A 24,541-nucleotide genomic window follows, 5' to 3' on the forward strand; every position below is an offset into this window, starting at 1 on the left:
ATTTTATACAGTCTATGGGCTGAACAAGCTCCGAGCTCTGACTTCCTGTTACAGACCGGATATTGTTGTTACGTAACAAAAACACTGAAGTCTGAAACGGCTGGTTTCAGCACACATTTACAGAAAGGTGGAGAAATCAGAACAGGGGCAGAATGGATTCTTTTCATTCTCAGGGGAGTTTGTAGACAGGGACACATATTTCAGGGAGAGAACCATTAAAAAGTCCATTTTGCATGATATGTCACCTTTAACTAAATTAAAACAGTGTTGGAACAGTATCCTGTCTGAAATGATCTTTTATCTGTTTAAGGCTGTGATTTTAAAGAGGTAAGTTGGTTTGTTTTACTGGTAAATGACTTGTAGAATAGTCTGAATAATCTAAATGAAAGAATCAAGATAAAACCGTGATCGTGATTTTGCCCCAAAAAAATCGTGATATGATCGCAAACCCCTTGTCCAGATTTACACAGGAGAGTCAGATACGAGAGTACCAACACGTTACATGTTGTTAAAACACGCCATGGATGACACACACACACACACACTCTCACACACACACACACACGCAGTCTCCATGACTCTTGACTGATTGCCCACATTTCCATCTCCTGCTGGTTTTGCATTCAGTCTTGTGGAGTTTAAGCCTAATGTGCCGTCTGAACATCCCTAATGTGGATTAGCTATGCACGCTGATGGCTGCCAGGAATCCTCCCTTCATGGTGTGTCAGAGCTCAGAGTCGCTGCCATGTCCGTGTGTTTTAAACTGCGACTGACATGAAGCCGTGCACGCCGCATCAGGACAACCTAAGTCACAGCTTCCGGCTTTATCAGAGACGTTTAATGCCGGTCTGACCTGGAAACCACGCCGACAGAGGAGACGCCAACATGTGCTGCACATAAACACGCTTACAGTGAGTGAACGCCAACAACTGGAGGAGTGTGTGCGTATAGGAGCTCTACCTGACCCTGTTACCTTTAAGTGGAAGCCGTGATGAAGTGATTCTGCTGTTTGTTGGAGTAATAAGCTGACTGTTTGTGCTGAGAGAGCTCTTTTACTAATGAGTAATAGGCATGCTGTGCAGATTTTAATGATTTACTATAGAGAGCCGGTGATCCACTGTAACCTGCTGCTGATTTGTGCGTGCCAGGATATCGATGTGGAAGAGGAGTGTGGGAGTATCTCAGAAGTTAGATGTTTCTGAATGCATCACATTCAACATTTGTTAAAGAAGCATGACATATAAGCTCGTTACTGACACATGTGCACGCCTCATGTTCAGATGAATCACTGCATCAGCTTTAAGGAAGACGCTACACGTGATGATTCAGAAGACAGAGTCCATCTACACGCTGGAATACAGATCCATGCTAGCTGGAACAGAAGTGTGATAAAAGCAGAGGAACTTTACCCTGAACTACGTGCGTTTCGACCGGTGGACCCAGGGTCTAAATTTAGTTCAGGGGTAGATAATCTCCCCCCTAAAAAAGCCTCTGTTAGGGGGGTAGTACTTTTCAAAGGTCCCAGGACTTTCAGGGGGCGGGGCCTGCAATGCTGAACGTGTCTGATTGGTAGATTAACCGCAGTGTTTTTATTCCTCCCTCCGTCCACAATAACATCACACACATCTGTGATTCTCTTGATTTCTCTTTCTTTCATTAGTTTTTATTTGTTCTATCTTTTTTGTATGTGTGTGTACTTTTCAAAAGAAGAAGCTGTGATTCTAAAGACGTTTATGAGGGATGCATCCGGCTGAGAGTCTCCAGTTAACAGGGTCGCTGTTTAAACCAAAACACCGGCCGATCTCTGCGATCACGGCTTTTTGAGTTCAAAAGGATTTTAAAGGCGTGTTGAAACGTCTTTGCTACTCGCGCTTATCTCCTCTCACGTGTTGATTCATTCTTTGCTTTTTCCATGTTTTTAACCACAGACGCAAAATTTTCACTTTTTTTCATGTTTTTCTGCTTTTGGAGAACAATTTCAAATTTGAGGAAAATTTATTTTTCGTCAGGCTCCGGGTCAACTTTTTGTCCATTTTTTTTGTCCATTTTTTTGTCAATTTTTTTTTTGTCAAAACTTTTTGTCAAAACTTTTTTTTCAAATGATTCTTTTTTTTCAAATGATTCTTTTTTTTCAAATGATTCTTTTTTTTCAAAAAAAAATTTTCAAATTTTTTTTTTCAAAAATTTTTTTTTCAAAATTTTTTTTTTCAAAATTTTTTTATCAAAATTTTTTTTTTCAAAAACATTTTCTCAAAAAATTTTTTTCAAAAAAACATTTTCAAATTTTTTTTCACTTTTTTTTTCTTCAAAATTTTCAAAAAACCATTCACAGTCATTGTTTTTTTTCATCTGGGATGAATGGTATTCATCTTTGTTTTACTGCCCTCTACTGGTCTGGTGGTGTAGTGCCAAAGGATTTTAAAGCCGTGTTGAAACGTCTTTGCTACTCGCGCTTATCTCCTCTCACGTGTTGATTCAGTGAATCCATCTGTGATGAAATATAGCACCATCTAAAACAGACCAGCTGAGTCTCTTCATGCTAACAGGCTAACTGTTGTGTTGCTCATAATGATACCTGCCTGTCCGTCTGCTTCTATGGTGTCATCTGTGATGAATGGCATACCTCTTTGTTTTACTGCCCTCTACTGGTGGTTACTTTTTATTTCCTCCATACGTCACTGGCCTGATTTGCACAATCTACCCGGGACTTCAGCCCGCGGTCGAAATGCAGACAACAATGGGCACAGGAACCTTTTACTTCAGGGGAAAGTAGTTCTGGGGGCTAAAAGACCGAAATGCATCTAATGTAGATATCATTAATCAGACAAACGTGATCGTGATCGTGAGCTGCAGCCTTCAGCGCCACACTGTGAAGATTTCACTCCTTCATGATGACTGAATAGTCGGCTGTAGATCTGTATTTCTGTCTAAATGTTTCAACATGGAACCAAAGTGAAGCCTCACTGCTGCATTAAGAGGTCTCCTCGCAGGCATCGTGACATGTAGCCGCAATCACACTCACAACAAGCATCACAGGTGGGAAGTGCAGCACACTCAGAGAAGCAGTCCTTCACCCTGTAAGGAACATCTCTGCTGCAGCTTCACTGCAATCTAAACGTGTGTACAACTCACACTTAGCTTTGGTAACACCTTCATGTGATAAATAATCACGCTGTAATAATGTTTGCAACATTCATATTTCAATAAATGACTCCCCGCTGATCTTCAGTCATCAGCATTTGCAGCGTAAACAAACATTAAGACTCTAATTCAACTTTTCCACCACAGAGAAATTTGCTCCACAAACTCATATCTGCAATTTTTCCCCACATCCAACCTGAGAGCGATGATTTCAAAGTATCTGAGCAGCATCAGATGGTAGAGGAATATAAGGACAGGAGCAAACAGTGTGCAGTAACAGATAAGCGGTACCTTTGAAGAAGCAGTCCTTGCTGTGCACCACATAGATCCGTCTCCTCTCCAGGCAGGCGGTGCGGTACACCTCGCAGTGGTTCTCGTAGAACCTGCCGTCCGAGCCGCACACCGGCACAAAGGAGGGCCGGCACTTCTCCTGGCAGACGCACTCGGCACGCCCGGTTTCTGCCATCAGCACGCACTGTCGACCCCGGCCGCAGTAGGTCCTCCGGCAGGGACCCCCGTCTGGGTCAGAGAGGGCTGTGAGAGAGAATCCAGTATGTTAGCACCGAGGGAGGAAACAGGACTGGGTCTCCTGTGTCAGTGTGAGAATAATCACTCTATAATAAAACATCATCATGTCAGGATCAGAATCAGAAATACTTTAATTATACCAGGGGAGGGAAATTCAGTCTTTGTGGAGCTCTAAGAAAGTCTAAATATTAATAGAAGAAGGAATAAAATAAGATATAAATAAATTTAAATAAATCAAAATAAATAAGATACAATAAATTAAATTTAATAAGATAGAAATAAATTAAAATAAATTTAATTTAATAAGATAGAAATAAATTAAAATTAATTAAATTTAATAAGATAGAAATAAATTAAAATTAATTTAATTTAATAAGATAGAAATAAATTAAAATAAAATAAATAAGATAAAATAAATTTAATTTAATAAGATATAAATAAGATGAAATAAATTTAATTTAATAAGATATAAATAAATTAAAACAAAATAAATAAGATAAAATAAATTTAATTTAATAAGATAGAAATAAATTAAAATAAATTAAATTTAATAAGATATAAATAAGATGAAATAAATTTAATTTAATAAGATAGAAATAAATTAAAATAAAATAAATAAGATGAAATGAATTTAATTTAATAAGATATAAATAAGATAAAATAAATTTAATTTAATAAGATATAAATAAGATGAAATCAATTTAATTTAATAAGATATAAATAAATTAAAACAAAATAAATAAGATATAAATAAAATAAAAAAATAAATAAAATGTCTAGTAATGTGAAGTCAGAGTGATCTCTTAAGAAAAATACATGTCTCTCTGTGGAGAAAGAACAGTCCTGAACGCCACGGCAGAAACAAACTGAGCAGCACGTCGCGTGGTTTCCAGTTTGCTCCACTCAAGTATTTAACTAAACATGCCTTTAGGCTGCATAGTAGGTTTAATTACATTAATAACATCAAGCCAATCAAATGAGGCCTCAGCTCTGCGTCAGCCTCTCTCAGGTTAATGGGTTAAATTTGGCAGCTGCTAAAGATGTGTGCAAGTAGTCGACTTAATTATTAAATATCATCACAAATGGCAAGAAACGAAAAGAATTGACAGTCAGTAAAAGGATTTGTTAACATTATTATATATTGTAATCACATGCTAGCTCATATGTTCTGTTGCTGCTGCTGTAACGCTTTTTGCACAGATAACAGACGGTATGTCTTGTTGTCTCATCTCAGCGTGTCGTGCTTTGGTAGGATGGTGATCCAGAAGAATGGAGATAAAGTTGTGAGCTGGCTGTGTCTGGATAAACTGGCATATAATGAATCAACTGGAGGAATATGTAACGACGTTACATGTGGACGTTAACCTGCAAGGAGGATTCAGGGCTGGCGGTGCTAGCTCTGCTAACTGTAGCCACACTCGACAGACCAATGTGACTTTGAGTTGTTTACCCACGGACTCTGTGATCCCGGGGTTAGCCGTGTTAAATAAGCTGTACTCAGGGCACGGTCTGCCTAACGGTTTCAGCACGGGTCCCAGAGGCAGGGCTCTCAAGTTTTGAACTCAGTTCAGTGTGAAATTTTTGCAGCAGGGGGAAGGATTCACAATCTGCAAATCTGCGGTCAGTCTGCATTGTGCATGTGCATCCTTTCTTTTTGATCAGCTGGTGCATGGCAAGCTCCTTCTGAAGGAAAAGCGCTGCAACTCGGTGGTTGTTGTCCTAGTAATTATTGTGCATGAGAAATACAAAGTGTGGTCGTGTGAGCGTGTGCACAGGTTGAAGACTTAAGAGCCCTGCAGAGGTCATGACCCTTTGCAGCAGGTCTTCCCCCAGGTTCTACTCCCTACATGTCCCGTCTCTCTTTAGCTGTCCTATCCAAAAAATAAATGAATAAATCAAATGAGGAATTTGGAAATAAGTACTTCCTCAGATAGCCACTTCAAGGGGAAGCTTGTATTCTGGTCTAAGAAGTGGTTAAATGATGTTTAAGAGAGCTTGTAACGAGTCTGATGACAGAGCAACACTTCTGGAATTATTTTAGATCCAGGAGACGCGACCTGTTTCAAAGTCAGCCACTGTGTTCAACATGCAAACAGAATAAAGGACTTGAGCTAATCATGGTCAAACTAAGATGTAGATATTATATAAACAGTAGTATTCCAATAATAACCACATCATATCACAGAGATAACTGTGCCTGCTCCATGAATGAAAAGTGTTTACTCCAGATAAACACTTCCAGCTCTCCCTGCAGGTTCATCACGCTGCTATCAGGGAGAAACCTTCTTTAAACACAAGCCTTCAAATCCAGCAGCCAGGTGTTCTTATTAACACCTCTCAGCACTCGTTCACACGTCCATACACAAACATACCTGAGCGTGAAGGTGCACCTGAACGCAAGTCAAGCTCACACCTTCTGCCTTTCCTGCTACTGCCCCCGTCAACACTCACACACACACTCACCAGCTCCCGCTCTGCACACACACACACACACAAGCATTCACAAACACACACGCCAGCATCTCCATCAGCAGGCCCCTCGCTGCTCGGGACGCCTCGCCTCGCCTCGCCTCTCTTCCCTCTGATTTAATCTGTTTCTCTTAAAGTCTAAAAGTTGCTGACGCAGCAGGACCCTCCACCTTGGATTGATCTTTCCTGACTCCAGGAGTTGACCGCAAGCCCGTTTCTTGTGTTGTGATCTGAAGGACTTATGGGACCTTTTATTCCTCAGGGGGGGTTTTAAGTAAAAAGCAGGTACAAGCAGCTCATTTAAAACCTCTCCAGCCCATCCAATTGTTTTAAAATGAGACAACAGAATTAGCTGAGAACGATAACTGATTTCACACATTATTCATACGGCCTTTGGGAAACTCAATCAATATTAGCAAACATAAAGTCTCCCACGCAGGCGCCCACATGGAGCTGAATCAATGGCAGGTTCAGAGTTTGTTTGAGTGAAGCTTAAAGGCCCCTGAGAAAATAGTATGCTCATTAACTTGCAAATAATTTAGAAAAATAAAGAAGGGACATAAATTATTATTTCACTCCAACACAAATATTATCCAAACTACTGCAGGAATAATAAACAGTATCTCACAAAAGTGAGTACACCCCTCACATTTCCTCTAAAAATGAAGCACAAGAAAGCCTGCAAACAGTTTGGATTACTGGAACCATGTCTTGTGGTAGAGAACAAGATAAACTTATTTGGTTCAGATGGTGTCAAGTGTGTGTGGTGGCAACCAGGTGAGGAGTACAAAGACAAGTGTGTGTTGCCTACAGTCAAGCATGGTGGTGGGAGTGTCATGGTCTGGGTCTGCATGAGTGCTGCCGGCACTGGGGATCTACAGTTCATAAAGGGAACCATGAATGCCAACATGTACTGTGACATACTGAAGCAGAGCATGATAAAGCTTATAGTTAGAGCTGGATCAGGCTTGGACCAGCTTTTGTTATGCTGCTATAGGCCTAGACTGCCAGGGGAACTGACACACTGACACACTGGGATCCTAGCTCACCCCCTTCCCCCCCAACCCCTTCATCAGTTCCTTTAACTCTTCCTGTCCCATTAAAGTTACTAACCATAGACCTTTCTGGAGTCCCAGAGCTCCCTTGTCTCGTAGATTCCTCTGAGCTGCCGTAGACGTCCTCCTGCTGCGGACGTTCTGGACTCCAGCGGCAACTATCACTACCACTATCACCTCTTTCTCTTACTCCCCTCTATCCGTCTTTCCAGACCCAACACGGTCTCAGCAGATGTGTGTCTAACATGAGTCTGGTCCTGCTGGAGGTTTCTGCCTGTTAAAAGGAAGTTTTTCCTCGCCACTGTAACTAGCTGAATACTGTGATGTGCAATGCTCATGGTGGATTAAGGTGGGGTCAGACTGAGTCTTACCCTGTCTTGGTGCTGGGTCTCTGTTCATAATTTGACATAGTGTGGTCTAGACCTCCTATGTTTGTAAAAGCGTCTTGAGATAACGTTTGTTGTGATTTGGCGCTATACAATAATTAATTGATTGATTGATTGATTGACTGGGCCACAGGGCAGTACTCCAACATGATAACGACCCCAAACACACCTCCAAGACGGCCCCTGCCTTGCCAAAGAAGCTGAGGGTGAAGGTGATGGAGTGGCCAAAGCATGTCTCCAGACCTAAACCCTATTGAGCATCTGTGGGGCCTCATCAAACGGAAGGTGGAGGAGCGCAAGGTCTCTAACATCCATCAGCTCCATGATGTCATCATGGAAGAGTGGAAGAGGACCCCAGTGGGAACCTGTGAAGCTCTGGTGAACTCCATGCCCAAGAGGGTTCAGGCAGTGCTGGAAAATAATGGTGGCTACTGAAAATATTGATTTTCACTTAGGGGTGTACTCACTTTAGTTGTGGGTGGTTTAGACCTTAATGGCTGTGTGTTGAGTTATTTTACACTGTTAAACAAGCTGTACACTGACTACTTTACATTTTGTCAAAGTGTCATTTCTTCAGTGTTGTCCCATGAAAAGATATAATTAAATATGTGCAGAAGTGTGAGGGGTGGACTCACTTTTGTGAGATACTGTATATATACATGATCTACGTCAGACCTGCAGCCATCACTGGTCTGTACTTTCTTTCTCCTGCAGAGAGATAATCCTCTGAGATCAAACACAGAATATTTGGATGTGAAAGCAGAGTTTTGGCCTTTATTGACCCCGCCTGGGTTTTTTAGTTTTTCTCCAAGCTTTCTGTCTTTTTTATTACCTTAGATGTTAACAAGCTCTTTCATTTGCCATGGAAACCAGGGCGAGAATAAAGGAGATTGCTGTTGGCTGGAGCAATCAGAGAAACTAATTGCAGCACATGAATAAACTTAATGTCAAGGTGGGGAGAAAACAACACGATGAAACGGCTCGTCGTAACTCAAGGAGGGGAAGGAGGAGAAGAAACTCAGCCGGTGAAACGTTCAGCGTCACGAGGACATGACTGCGTATCCATCCAAAGAGGCGCTGGGAGGGTCGTCGTGATGATGCTGCTGTAAAAGGTTGAGTCGGTTAAGATGCTGAGAGGAGGTCACTTCTATTATCCCTCAGTGGGATAAGGCTAAAAAACCATCCCGGCTTAGCTTTAAAGAGCCCCGTCCTGCCTTTCATAATCAAACTGCTGAAAACTGAAATTCAATTTGCCTGAAGTATAATCACATCTCAACTCTCAGCATATTCAATAAGAGAGGTAATGTGCTGTTGTCGGAGGACAAAACTTCCATAATAGCACAAAGGCTCACACACACACACATACACACACACACACACACAATATGATAATACACCAGCACCCTTGTTCTCCCACTTGAGGTGTCAGTATGCAGGCGGGCGTCCTCTCCTCTCCTCTGTTCATTCACTGTTGAATACACAACATCTGTGTTCACACAAACAAGCTCTACACTACAAACACAAACACTCATATCATCTAAATACTTCTGATATTGATCGGTCCAGGGCCGGCCTGTGGTGTATGGAGTGCCACTTGCACCCTAAATAAGTGAGGAAGAAAATTTGAAGATAATAGGGAAAGGAATATTGTTTTTGGGGTTAAATTGCAGAGGGATGCCAGTATACATTTAAGAGCTTGTGATTCAGTGTTGCTTTTCAAAAATGGATTCCAAAGCAGTTTTTGAAGACTCTGAGTGTTCATGATTTACTTCTTTTGTTTTTGTTTTTGTTGTTTTCTTTACACTTTGGAAGCTGGTAGCTTAAAGGGGACATATCACGTTTTTTTCATCAACATATATTGGTCTAAGAGGTCCCCAAAACATGTCTTTAAAGTTTATGCTCAAAAAAACACTTTGAAATCAGATTCTGGTCTGCCTGAAAAGTCCTCTTCTTCATTCCTCATCAGAACAGTCTGTTTTCTCTCTGACCACGCCCCCTCAGGAAGTGGGTGTGGCCTCGGCTGTCCAGCACGTTGATCTAATGTTTACATGTTGGCTGAATACACACGGCTGCTCAGAGATCGCGTTACTTCAACCCTCTGAATCTGATCCTGACGGAGAGGCGCCTTTAGCAGGACCTTTCTGAAGGATTGGTCACAGATTTAGTGTTTCTTGTTGTTTTATTTATCAGTATGTAGACGTGTGTCTTGGTACACAGCTACGAACATGTAGCTATGTGGCTATGCTAACTAGCGCTAGCACTTATCCATGATAAATAAAAATCATCCACTAGATCTTCAAATCTGCAGACGTGGGGAGTCAAAGCGACCTCTGCCAGAAAGGCAGCAGGACCTTTCTGAACCATTGGTCACAGATTTAGTGTTTCTTGTTGTTTTATTTGTCAGTATGTCGACGTGTGTCTTGGTACACAGCTACAGCTACAGCTACAGCTATGAACATATAGCTATGTGGCTATGCTAATTAGCGCTATCACTTATCCATGACAAATAAAAATCATCCACTAGATCTTCAAATCTGCAGACGTGGGGAGTAAAACCGACCTCTGTGTTTATTAAGACAGCCTACAACTAGCATGCCTCCCTCCTAAGCTCCTTGTTAGCACACATGTGTGCAGGGAATGAAAAACAGAGGAGGGATTCAGTATTATTTTATACAGTCTATGAGCTGAACAAGCTCCGAGCTCTGACTCCGTGACAGACCGGATATTGTTGTTACGTAACAAAAACACTGAAGTCTGAAACGGCTCGTTTCACACACATTTACAGAAAGGTGGAGAAATCAGAACAGGGGCAGAATGGATATTTTTCATTCTCGGGGGGTTTGTAGACAGGGACACATATTTCAGGTAGAGAACCATTAAAAAGTCCATTTTGCATGATATGTCACCTTTAAAAACAGCGCTCAGGAACAGATGGGTGACATCACGGATATTACGTCCATATTTTATACAGTCTATGGGGTAGTTACATTTTGGAGGAGGTGCATGACAGCTAAGTGTGTAGGCCTCTGCGTAGGTACAGGAGCTATGCAGACCCCCGGTGTAGGCTACGCCGTGGATTTGATGCAGAAGTATAAATCAGCCTTTGAAGTCGGCAACACACAAACAGGCCACAGATATGTGTTGTGAAGCAGTCCCCTCTTATTCTCTGTGATAAAGAATAAACCCAGCTCCAGAGAGAGAGAGCGCTGAGGGTGAGGGTGAGGGTTGGCCAGGTAAACCCCCCCCCCCGGGGAGCGAGCAGCAGTGTCGAAGCGATGACAGACTCGACTCCGTTTTATCCAGTTTACTAATTGTTCTGCGTGTCTCTGCAAAGCATCTGTGGGAAATGCAAAACAGCGCGGCTCCCCCTGCAACCTTACTGTTCATGTCAAGGTCGGGGACGATTACAAGATCGTTTGTATTCTCTCAGCGTGGGAGATTAAACGCTTAGCAACAACCGTCCAGCAGCAGCAGCAGCAGCAGCAGCAACCCACCGGTGACTGTTCTTCCTTCATCCTCCTCTTGTTTCCTCCCTCATTCTCTCCATCATCCTCCCCTTGCCCTTTCCCCATTCTGCTCAGAGAAAGGAGTGTGCAAACAGCAGCCACTCAAGCAACAGAGACAATAGCACGCAAAGTTACTTCCACAATACACGAGCTGTGTGACATTTAGCTAAGTCCTCGCGCTTGTGTTCATTCTTGCTGTAAGTCCTTTGTTTTGCATTCTCTTGGACCGTGTTGGCTGCAATTGTGGCTTGCTTAAGAGGCTAAAAGTGCCGTTTGATAATCCTCCTTGTCTAAGCTGCAGGCGCAGTGCTTATGAATGGGCTCTTACAAGTTCAGAGGCTCTGAGGCACCGGGACAAAGCCAGGCTGACCATCCAGTGTGGGGCTTTGCATCCTGTCAGTCTCTTTGTCTTTCACCCTGGGCTCTCGCTCTTCTTCTTCATCTTCTTCTATACTCTCTCTCTCTCTCTCTTCAGTCTTTTGGTGAATTTCACTTTAGTGTTGAGCTCTGATGGGCTCCAGGGAAAGTGAGATTAGTATTGTCCTACATTATGAGGGATTCCAGGACATGTTTTGTAAGAAACACTGTTCATAATTGCGTGAGAACATGAGGGATTTGTGCAAAGTGCTGCGAACATTTTCTGCTTTATCTTTCTGACATTTTTCGACAGACAAAGATAAGTTCGCCTTTTCTTTTTGCTCTTTATGGATGCCCTGAGTGGATGAGAGCGGAACTAGAGGCACAGCACGACACACGACAGGCTGCCTGCCTGGCTGGCTGGCTGTCTTCTCTTTTGTTCAGGAGACTGAAGCTACAATCTTGTCAGTCTCAGCCCCGGCTGTGTTATCATGATGAAGCTGTTGGTAATTTGAAATCAGAGATTCCAGAGGCATTCAATCTGTAGGTATGCAATCACATGAGCATTGTAAGACACGCTGACACACACAGAGCACCAGAGGTGGGTAGGGATGAGTTACATTTACTCTGTTCCATGTACTGTAGTTTTTTCAAAAAATTGTACTTCTGAGAGTATTTGTTTTGCAGAGTACTTTTTAGTCCTACCCAAGGCAAGGCAGCTTTATTTGTGTAGTGCATTTCATACACAAGGGCAACTCAATGTGCTTTACATTAAAACATTAAAAGCATTGGAGACATTCAGACAAGCACAAAATAACACAATTAAAATGACAAATATAATAAAACAGAAAAAAGGAAAATTAGAAATATATTAAAAATTAAATTTTAATTTAAAACAAGTTAAAGTAAGCTAAGATAGGAAGGCAGTGTCAAATAAAAAAGTCTTATTTAAAAGAGGTGAGAGTTGGAGCAGACCTGCAGCTTTCAGGGAGTGTGTTCCAGATATGTGGAGCATAATGACTAAACGCTGCTTCACCATGTTTCCTTCTGACTCTAGGGACTGAAAGCAGACCAGTACCTGATGATGACCTCAGAGGTCCAGATGGTTCATACAGTAGCAGCAGATCAGCCTAAACCATTCAGTGCTTTATAAACCATCAGCAGGATTTTAAAGTCTATTCTCTGACAGACAGGAAGCCAGTGTAGAGATCTAAGATCTGGAGTGATGTGGTCTACGTTCTTGGTCCTTATTAGGACTCGAGCAGCAGCATTCTGTATGAGCTGCAGCCGTCTCATTGACTTTTTAGGGAGTCCTGTAAAGACCCCGTTACAGTAGTCTAGTCTGCTAAAGATAAATGCATGGAGGAGTTTTTCTGCATCCTGCTGAGACATGAGTCCTTTAATCCTTGATATATTCTGAAGGTGATAGTAGGCGGACTTTGTAAATGTCTTAATGTGGCTGCTGAAATTAAGGTCTGAGTCTAAGACTACACCAAGGTTTCTGGCTTGGTTTGAACATTTCATCTGTGCAGATTGGAGCTGAGCAGTACTTTTACTTCCTTACATTGGGATGTCCAGTCGCTACTTTTACCGTTCCTTTATTTCTTCATTTTATATGTTTTTACGCTCAGTCGATCTCTCATGCAGCTCCTTCTGACCAAGAGTCATAAATAACCTCAACACTGAACGGAGGAGTAGCTCCGCCCCCTCCTCCACCTAAAGCTGAGGAGAGAGGCTGCGTTATACCTGCGTCCCCTTCGGAGGAACATGTTTACCCTGTACCCAACATCCAGACTCTCTTATAACTTCTAAATGACAAGAAGGAGAAACAGTCACATTATGCGCTGCTTACTCTGTTCTATATGGTGGAAATCTGGAGCTTCAATATAGAACAATTAAATCTTAAAAAGCATGTCACGGTGAGTAATCAGTTAGGTAAGCTAAGGATCATACTGGTTAATGTTAAATCTTAAAAGCATGTTAGAAATGTTAGAAAGTAATCTAAACTACCATATAAGAGGAAGGTAGCATGCTAATGAAAACAGCTCCTTCTGAAGCTCAACAGTCACCTCAGAGAGATTCTGATACTGAGTTCACGGCCTTTTTAAACACTTTAGTGCTCAATGTTTTAGTATTTTCAAGTTATGTTTTTAAGTAAGATAATAACAAAAATAATAATAATAATAATAATACATTTTATTTATATAGCATTTTTCAAAAACTCAAAGACACTGTACAATTGTTAAAATCAATACAAGCAAAAAAAAAAACAAATAACACAGATCAAACAAAACAACACAACAGTACAATCACAAATTAAAGGCTAACTTAAAAAGGTGAGTTTTTAAAAGAGATTTGAATGTTGAAGGGTCAGAGCAGTTTTGGATATGAGAGGGGAGAGAGTTCCAGAGGGTGGGGGCGGCTACTGAGAAGGCTCTGTCCCCCCAGGTTCGGTGCTTGGTTCTGTGAGGAGGGGACAGGAGGTTGGCGTGTGAGGAGCGCAGGTTACAGGAAGGAGTGTGATGGTGGAGGTCAGTGAGGTAGGAAGGGGCCTGGTGGTGGAGGAGGTCAGTGAGGTAGGAAGGGGCCTGGTGGTGGAGGAGGTCAATGAGGTAGGAAGGGGCCTGGTGGTGGAGGAGGTCAGTGAGGTAGGAAGGGGCCTGGTGGTGGAGGAGGTCAGTGAGGTAGGAAGGGGCCTGGTGGTGGAGGAGGTCAGTGAGGTAGGAAGGGGCCTGGTGGTGGAGGAGGTCAATGAGGTAGGAAGGGGCCTGGTGGTGGAGGAGGTCAATGAGGTAGGAAGGGGCCTGGTGGTGGAGGAGGTCAGTGAGGTAGGAAGGGGCCTGGTGGTGGAGGAGGTCAATGAGGTAGGAAGGGGCCTGGTGGTGGAGGAGGTCAATGAGGTAGGAAGGGGCCTGGTGGTGGAGGAGGTCTGTGAGGTCGGAAGGGGCCTGGTGGTGGAGGAGGTCAGTGAGGTAGGAAGGGGCCTGGTGGTGGAGGAGGTCAATGAGGTAGGAAGGGGCCTGGTGGTGGAGGAGGTCAGTGAGGTAGGAAGGGGCCTGGTGGTGGAGGAGGTCAATGAGGTAGGAAGGGGCCTGGTGGTGGAGGGCTTTGTGGGTGAGGAGGAGGATTTTAAACTGTATGTGGTAGGGGACGGGGAGCCAATGAAGATGGAGGACAGGGGTGATGTGGTCACGGGAGCTGGTGCAGGTGAGGAGGCGTGCAGCAGAGTTCTGAATGTATTGCAGTTTATGGAGGACTTTGGATGATGTGCCGTACAGGATGCTATTACAGTAATCTAAACGGGATGTGATGAACGCGTGGATAAGGGTTTCTGCGGCAGAGAAAGAGAGGAATGGGCGGAGGCGGGCGATGTTTCGGAGGTGGAAGAGGGCCGTTTTAGTGAGCTGGGTGATGTGGTGTTGAAAAGAAAGGTTGCTGTCAAAAATGATTCCAAGGTTACGGATGTGAGGTGCAGGACATAGAGTAGAGTTAAGGATGAACTGAAAATAATTTAAAGGTTAAAAAAGGAATTTTGGAAAGCACAGATATCTGTTTTATTGGAATGATGGAATATTATAGATTTATAGATCATTAAATCTCCCGTGTTCTGATCACATCTCAGACACAGTTTGAAGTTTCAGCTTGTTTTAAAAAATGAAAGTGGGTACATTAGTATGAGCACAGTGCTGCTCCTCTTTCTTTAATGTTTGAAAGTAAACCATGCCTAACAAGTTTCATTTTGGCCTTTTCCTATTTATGTCACTTTATTAAAGTCAGTGTGCTCTTCACATTGTTATTAGCATTTCAATTACAATACAATTTTATATATGATACTACTCACAAGTTACTCACTACTTGAGTAGTTTTTTTAAGGTACTTATTTACTCTTACTCAAGTACTTATTTCTACAAGTACTCTTACTTCTACTTGAGTAACATCATTGTAAAGTAACAGTACTGTTTCGGTTTACTCTACCCACCTCTGCAGAGCGAGCACACACACACACACACATGTAGAGCGCTGTCTAACTCCTGCTCTATTTGGCCTCTTAAATATGCCTCTTTATATTTCCACCTGAGGCTACACTCTCAAATCCCTTTGACATTTAAAGCATTCACAACAAACTTTATTTATTCTGTGTTTAATCCGGCTCCACAGAGGGCCGGTTTGTTGTTTCTGATACGTTGTCCTCAGAGACTCGGAGGGACACTGCTGAGCTTCTTACTAATTAGAATGAGAGAACATTCACCCCGCTGATGTGGGACTCGCCGCCTGCAGCACCACCACGTTATAAACCGTCATGATCCGTGGAAACAGACGCTGAAGTCACAAACCCTCGAGGACATCAGCCTGTGACATTTACAGAAAGAAAGAGAGGATGCTGTTTTGCCTGTAGTCTACTTTTCTTAATCGCAGTTCACCCCCTGAAGTGTCCTTGTCTCGTCTTTTCTCTTCACTCGTGTGTGAAGCTGTCGGACATTCCTGTGCATGCGTATGTGCAGATGTGCACGGAGTACTTGTGTTTATGCATATGTGTTTAGAAGCCAAAGACAAGCTCTGTCACATCTGCTGATCCCACAGTCAATTCTATTTGCTCTGAAGCAGCTGTAGATAATTAAATTCAGAGACGCGCCGTCAAACACTGTCTCCCCTGTGCCGCGCAGTTGGACAAAGCGCTTCTGACATGCACGCTGAGTTGGAATATCAATGGACAGCAGCAGCCCTCGGTGCTAGGTGAGATACGCTGTAGCATACACACAGATAAGAACAAACTGTCCTTTCTTTGATGCATTGTTCCCAAAATGATGTTTCTCCTCTGAGGGAACAAACTGGAATACAAATACCTGAAGAAGAAGTGTGCTGCAGAGTTCTTAATGAGATATGTGAGGCGAGTCTTCCTCCAGTTTCTGTCCGGAGCATCGCTCGGTCATTAAAATTCTTCCCTGTTTAAAATAACAGTTTAAAGGTGACATATCATGCAAAATGGACTTTTTAATGGTTCTTTACCTGAAATATGTGTCCCTGTCTACAAACCCCCCCTGAGAATGAAAAGAATCCATTCTGCCCCTGTTCTGATTTCTCCACCTTTCTGTAAGTGTGTGTGAAACGAGCCGTTTCAGACTTCAGTGTTTTTGTTACGTAACAACAATATCCGGTCTGTCACGGAGTCAGAGCTCAGAGCTTGTTCAGCTCATAGACTGTATAAAATACAACTCAACCCCTCCTCCGTTTTTCATTACCTGCACAAATGTGTGCTAACAAGGAGCTTAGGAGGGAGGCATGCTAGTTGTAGGCTGTCTTAATAAACACAAAGGTCGGTTTTACTCCCCACGTCTGCAGATTTGAAGATCTAGTGGATGATTTTTATTTGTCATGGATAAGTGCTAGCGCTAGTTAGCATAGCCACATAGCTATATGTTCATAGCTGTAGCTGTAGCTGTGTACCAAGACACACGTCGACAAACTGACAAATAAAACAACAAGAAACACTAAATCTGTGACCAATCCTTCAGAAAGGTCCTGCTGCCTTTCTGGCAGAGGTCGGTTTTACTCCCCACGTCTGCAGATTTGAAGATCTAGTGGATGATTTTTATTTATCATGGATAAGTGCTAGCGCTAGTTAGCATAGCCACATAGCTACATGTTCGTAGCTGTGTACCAAGACACACGTCTACATACTGATAAATAAAACAACAAGAAACACTAAATCTGTGACCAATGGTTCAGAAAGGTCCTGCTACAGGCGCCTCTCCGTCAGGATCAGATTCAGAGGGTTGAAGTAACGCGGGTCTGTGAGCAGTCGTGTATATTCAGCCAACATGTAAACATTAGATCAACGTGCTGGACAGCCGAGGCACATCCACTTCCTGAGGGGGCGTGGTCAGAGAGAAAACAGAGTGTTCTGAGGAGGACTGAAGAAGAGGACTTTTCAGGCAGACCAAAATCTGATTTCAAAGTGTTTTTTTGAGCATAAACTTTAAAGACATGTTTTGGGGACCTCTTAGACCAATATATGTTGATGAAAAAAGCGTGATATGTCCCCTTTAAAGTAGGGATGCTCCATATTCTGCAGATATCAGATATTCTGATATTGTCCAACTCTTAATTTCTGATACCGATATATTCAGGCCTTTCAAACCCAAACTGTTTGGTAACGACATATAATATCTCCTATTGTGGAATTAACACATTAAGCCTAATTGTATTGTTATGCCCCACTGGATGCATAAATGCAACATGGCTTTCCAAATGTACACACAGTTTGTGCAAAATAAGAGAACAACTTCAACTTCAGTTATTGAACAAAGTGCCAACATGGCACTGACATATTTATTATCTTTTAGAGATTTTAGAGAGAAACATTTTGCAGTCCCTCCAGGATTTCGCGGGATTTTGTTGTGATTGTTGCGTCCCCCAAAAAGCCTGATTTTGCGACAGCTTTTTGAAAAAATTGCGGTGAAAGTTGCGATTTTTTTTTTTTTGCTTTTGTCCCCCAATAACATCTCAGGGACAAGTAAATATGCTAAATTACACAGTTGTTTTTAGAAAGCATTCTTGATGTGGCCACTGACTTTATTTTGATTCTCTTGATTCACATGAAAGGGATGTATTGCACATTTACGACGGTCCCTGAATGCACCTCGCAGCGACTGATGCACAGTCAGTTCACGGCACTCTGAAATGAATCTGCATCTTTGATGACAAGGAGTTGATCAAAACTTACTAAATGTGTCTGATGTTTCACCAAACTGGATTAAATCAAGCTGTAGATGCAGAGCTTTTTACGGTAACCATGGCAAAAACGTCAAACGTCAAATAGTAAACAGACGTCCCCCGGTTGTGTCTTTGTCACTAACGCACACCGGGGGGTAAAAATCATCAATGAAGATGAGACAGATGCATGGAGGTGAGGAGAGCTGGTTCATAAAGCACACCTGCTGCAGGTAGAGACCAAGCTAACACTGAGCCCCTCAATCTATAAATAACAACGTTGTCATGGTCACTTGTCCTGCCTGCTGTCCCCTCTCTTCACCCGTTCTCTCTCTGCGTGTTTTGTTGTTGAAAAGTGCCGATCAAGTGAGGACTTATGTTTATGTTCCAAGGAAGTGTCACAGTTATCACCTGCCACACCTGCTCAGCCTCTCAGCCCACTACATTTCCACTCCCCTTCGTTTACCTGAACCACACTCTCCTCATTAAGCCAACACAAATCACCTGTTTCTCATTACCTGCTGCCAGTATTTAAGTCCCGGTCTCAGCCCACTCAGTGCCAGATTGTTCTCACTGCAAATGCAAGACTCTCCAGCACTTATCCTCGGACTGATCTCCCGGTTTCGACCCTGCCTGTCCCTGACCTTCCTTCCTCGTTTCTGCCCTGGTAACTACCTCAGCCTTCTGTCCCCGACCAAGAGATTTGCCTGCTCCTCGTCTGTTTCCAGCCTGATCCTCCACACAGCGAAACCAGCATCTCAACAGACATTGTGTGACCGGGTTAGTCAAGACCTACAAAGACTTGTTACCTGCTGTTTCCTCCGGGCTCCAGTGTGCTGCTTTTGGGTTCACCCTCACACCCGTAACAGGAAGTCAAATTGATGACAAAACCGATGACGTGCAGGGGCTGAGATTGATGTAATTGGTCAAATTTGCAGGAAAGTTGCGGTGATTGTAAAAAATTGCAGGGCCGCGAAAAAATCGCGCTGATTGGTTGAATTTGCGTTGATAGTTGCGATCGCGAAATCGCAACTTCCTGGAGGGACTGATTTTGCCTCAAACACTGCAGTGTTAGGACAAAGGGATACCTTAAGCCTCCTCTTCTTTTCTTTATTTTATTTGACTGGTTCTCATGTGGGGAATTGGGATTGGGTTTGTCACTGGTTGGTCCGACGCTGTTGGACGCACCCATGAAAGGGGCTTGTTTGACGTCACCTGATTGAAGTGATGAGCCGCAGCTGACGCCAACTCATCAAGACGGGACTCAACCAGAGACGAACACAAACACTTTTTAAAGACCGATCCCAACCAAACCATTCACCTCAGAAGAAGACGCTTGGGCTCGCCACCCATGCCGACCAGTATATTCCCCGGCAGACCGGTGCAGGTGAGTGGACCCCCTTTTCAGTTTTCTCCTACTGAGAACCAGTCCTATCTTTCACTCTCTTTGGTCACTGTTCATGTTAGGGCTTTCAGGTGGCGTTCATACCTCTACTCGGGGAAGTCCGTAACAACAGACAATATCAAAACAAGGAGGATGCATATCTTCAGTCCAGAGTAGTGAACAAACATAGTCCTCTTTTATTCAATGAATGAGGAAATTGTCATAACTTGGCAAATAATACAATCATTAGATTATAAACTGGGCTCCATCGCCCTGCTCTCTCTAAATACTGCATATAGAAACAAGAAAGATTCTTCTTGAGATGGGAGATCAAATTTGATGTATTAAAGGAAGACGCCTTGTTCCCTCCTTGTGTAACCAACGCTTTGCAGTCATTGCAGATTTACAATTCTTAGGTGACACTTGGAAATAGTTCCAAACCACAGACGTCTCATGCACAGGGCGAGCTAGCTTGTTAGCCACGGTTAGCAACCCATGAGTCTAGCGTGTTGTTGTTGTTATATGTCATCAAGCGCGAGCCTGTAAACCTCCCATGCTGCGTTCCTGCAGGCTTGGAATTGCTAAAGCCTACCGAACAAATATTGGTTATAAAAACCTGATACTGATAATTCCAGATATTACATTTTTAAGCCAATATCAGCCGATAATATCTGAGGGCCGATAATATCACCCGTCCCTAGTTTAAAGATAAATGTTTTGACATGACCTGACCTGTTTATTAAATTATGATCATTACTGAATATTACTAAGATCTGAAAGACACCACAAATCTAAAAACAAGAACAGCTTTTTATTATAGTCAGTCTGTTTTGTTGCTGACAACCAAAGAGAAATAAATCCCCCGAGTCTTCAGGACATCTTTTTCCCTTCCTTGGTCTGAGCTCCAGAGCTGACTCCAGCAGCTCCTGTACATGAAGTAACTTGAGAAGATAATTATATTTAATCTAAACTTTGTACTGGAGCCATTTTTCTCCATTAAGTGCTCCAAATTACCCATTACCTCCATGACCTCTTTCTTAATGGCTTAATGGCAGGTGAGCCGGTACCTTGGGTGTTCACTGCTGCAGAATGAGCGGACTGAGCGGACGGACACAGACGCTGTTTCAGGCAGACGAGCTGTGGAGCTGATTGTGAACACAGAGAACGTACTGTTGATGAGTGTTTCACTGCAGGAAACAAATACATGTTTGTAGAGGAGAAATCCATGAAGTTATATAAAGTTATATATTAAATATAAGTTCATAAAATGATTGCCTTGAAGGCAAAGTGAATGTAAAAGTATACGGCCCCTAGCTAAGGAGGAAAGAGCGTCTCTGGTTCCTGATAACGTGAGTTAAGAGGATCATGAGATCAACACATGGAGTCAGCATCATCCTGAACTGTAAACAGGAAGCAGAACAGCTGATCTACGGTCCAAACTCCAATTATTGTCCATGTGGGACTCAAAGCAGGTAAAATAAGTTTCTGTCAAAAGTTGTCTGGACTAAGATTTGGAGAAAGGCTGAGGGACTCAAACATCTGATGGGACATTCAAGTAGAGCGTGAGACAAAGTGGAAGAAAGTGATGGATGGATGGATGGATGGATGGATGGATGGAAGGATGGAAGGATGGATGGATGGAAGGATGGAAGGATGGATGGATGGATGGATGGATGGATGGATGGATGGATGGATAATAGATGGATGGATGGAAGGATGGATGGATGGATGGAAGGATGGATGGATAGAAGGATGGATGATGGATGGATGGATGGATGGATGGATGGATGGATGGATGGATGGATGGAAGGATGGATGGATGGATAATAAATGGATGGATGGATGGAAGGATAGATGGATGGAAGGATGGATGGATTAAGGATGGATGGATGGATGGAAGGATAGATGGATGGATGGAAGGATGGATGGATTAAGGATGGATGGATGGATGGATGGATGGATGGATGGATGGAAGGATGGATGGATTAAGGATGGATGGATGGATGGATGGATGGATGGATGGATGGAAGGATGGATGGATGGATGGAAGGATAGATGGATGGATGGAAGGATGGATGGATGGAAGGATGGATGGATTAAGGATGGATGGATGGATGGATGGAAGGATAGGTGGATGGATTGGAAGGATAGATGGATTAAGGATGGATGGATGGATGGATGGATGGATGGAAGGATAGATGGATGGATGGAAGGATAGATGGAAGGATGGATGGATGGATGGAAGGATGGATGGATTAAGGATGGATAGATGGATGGATTAAGAATGGATGGATAATAGATGGATGGATGGATAATGGAGGATGGATGGGTGGATGGATGGATGGATAATGGATGGTGGATGCATATATAATGGTTGGATAGATAGATAGATAGATAGATAGATAGATAGATAGATAGATAGATAGATAGATAGATAGATAGATAGATAGATAGATAGATAGATAGATAGATGGATAGATAGATGGATGGATGGATGGATGGATGGATGGATGGATGGATGGATGGATGGATGGACGGACAGTGAACCTGACTGTTCTGGACTCGCTTTGAACCACAGCAGGAGTTATAGATCAGAATGAGTCTGTCAAGGATTATTTATCAGTTAAGACGAGCCCAGACCCCGATCATCGGGGGAACATATCAGGCCCTGGTGTGTGGCCTTCTTTTCAAACCTGGCAAATATTGAGATCTTCTATCACAGATTCATAAAGAGGCGTGGTTTACGATGAGACTAATGTCACGGCTGATTAAAGACACATGTCCGGTCTATTATTAACACATGCTGACTCTGTTTTCCTCACATGTCTTGATGTCTCTATCTCCATCCATCTTCCCCTCCAGATTATTGATCGTGAAGCATGCCGATGGAATAATTAACCAGGTGAAATGAGGAGCTGGTTACGCCCGCCGTGTCTCAGTGTATCCTGGGAAACATTTAATGCAGTTACTTCTTCAGTAATTAGACAATTAAAAGAGGGGATTTATTTAGCCTGGATCTCTCTCTGCTATGACAACCTCACAGTCAGACTCTCATCATGTGTAGCTGAACTCCTGTCTCATTTAAGGACTGTGAATTAGAGGAGGTATGATTAGCCTGTTTAAGAAGTAAGATAAAGTGAGGAGGAGGAGGAGGGGACGATAGAAGTTAATTTACAGAAGAACTAAAAGAGGACTGAAATGGAGAAAAGGACAAAAGATGAAGGGAGTAACGAGACAGAGGAATAATTAGTGAGACGGGAGCTCATCGACTAAATGAAAATGTTGAACATTTGCTTTGAGACGGTTTCTGTCTTGGAGGTTTCGGTATTGGAGCAAGGCGGCGAGGAGGGTCGACGCTGATTTTCAGAGTGTGCCTCTGACTAAATGTCACAGGGCTCATCTGGCTGCTTCAGCTGATCGGTCTGTATTGATCTCCTGATCCCCGTGTATCTGAAGCCGCCTCACCAAGAGGCTAAGCTCTCTTCAAAGAGCGACCTGGGAGAGCCCTGCTGCTGTTACTGCAACCCGGGGCTCCCACGTGATCCACGGCGGGACAGGTGAGGATTTCTTTAAAGGTTTAGGGGTTAATGTTCTTGTTTTGGATTGGTTAGAGGATCAGTCGCAGAGTGGAGCATGCCCAGAGGATAACATGTGACAGAAACACTATGACCACCTCCTTAGGAACAGGTACAGGTTGGATTGATGGATTTTTCAGCAAATCTCAAGGTCAGCCTATTTTCACTTGCGCAATATTTCTAAAATTAGACACTTCCTATCTCAGAGCGACGCAGAAAAACTAGTCCATGCATTTGTTACCTCCAGGTTAGATTACTGTAACTCCCTCTTATCAGGCTGCCCCAATAAGTCTCTAAAGATTCTTCAGCTAGTTCAAAACGCTGCAGCTCGAGTATTGACTAAAACTAGGAAGAGGGAGCACATCTCTCCAGTGTTAGCTTCTCTACACTGACTCCCAATAAAATGTAGAATAGAATTTAAAATCCTTCTTTTAACCTACAAAGCCCTTAAAAATCAGACACCCTTGTATCTTAAAGAGCTCATCGTGCCCTATTACCCCTCTAGAACTCTACGCTCCCAACATGCAGGCTTGCTAGTTGTACCTAAAATCTCTAAAAGTAGTATGGGAGGTAGAACCTTCAGTTATCAGGCCCCTCTCCTTTGGAATCATCTACCAGTCAGGGTCCAGGAGGCAGACACCCTCTCCACTTTTAAGAGTAGACTTAAAACTTTCCTTTTTGATAAAGCTTATAGTTAGAGCTGGATCAGGCTTGGACCAGCTTTTGTCATGCTGCTATAGGCCTAGACTGCCGGGGGAACTGGCACACTGACACACTGGGATCCTAGCTCACCTTCTTCCCCCCAACCCCCTCATCACTTACTTTAACTCTGCCTGTCCCATTAAAGTTACTAACCATAGACCTTTCTGGAGTCCCTGAGCTCCATTGTCTTGTAGATTCCTCTGAGCTGCCGTAGATGTCCTCCTGCTGTGGACGATCTGGACTCCAGCTGATACGGACGTGCTGGACTCCAGCGGCAACAGCTTCTACGACTCGTCTCATCACTATTACCTCTCTCTTTTACTCCCCTCTATCTGTCTTTCCAGACCCAACTCAGTCGAGGCATGATGGCTGTCTAACATGAGTCTGGTCCTGCTGGAGGTTTCTGCCTGTTAAAAGGAAGTTTTTCCTCACCACTGTAACTAGCTAAATACTGAGAGGTGCAATGCTCATGATGGATTAAGGTGGGGTCAGACTGAGTCTTACCCTGTCTTGGTGTTGGGTCTCTGTTCATAATTTGACATAGTGTGGTCTAGACCTCCTCTGTTTGTAAAAGCGTCTTGAGATAACGTTTGTTGTGATTTGGCGCTATACAAATAAAGATTGATTGATTGATTGATCAACACGGTTTATTCTGGGCCTCTCACACTCTGTTTTGTGTGAATATGAATTCATGTATTTCTGTTTCAGGGTTGTTGTGAAGGCTGGA

General features: G+C 43.1%; 1 protein-coding gene across 1 annotated transcript in view; it reads right to left on the reverse strand.

Annotated features, from left to right (window-relative positions):
• The window catches only part of fstl4 (follistatin-like 4), a 295,733-nt gene that overhangs the window by 148,641 nt on the left and 122,551 nt on the right, over positions 1–24,541 (reverse strand). Inside the window, exon 4 of the mRNA XM_034683558.1 lies at positions 3,433–3,675. Within this exon, the coding sequence (XP_034539449.1) occupies positions 3,433–3,675 (243 nt within the window). The remainder of the gene's footprint in view (positions 1–3,432; positions 3,676–24,541) is intronic.

Source organism: Notolabrus celidotus, chromosome 5 (assembly GCF_009762535.1).
Source record: "Notolabrus celidotus isolate fNotCel1 chromosome 5, fNotCel1.pri, whole genome shotgun sequence".
In the NCBI taxonomy this organism is placed as follows: Eukaryota; Metazoa; Chordata; class Actinopteri; order Labriformes; family Labridae; genus Notolabrus; species Notolabrus celidotus.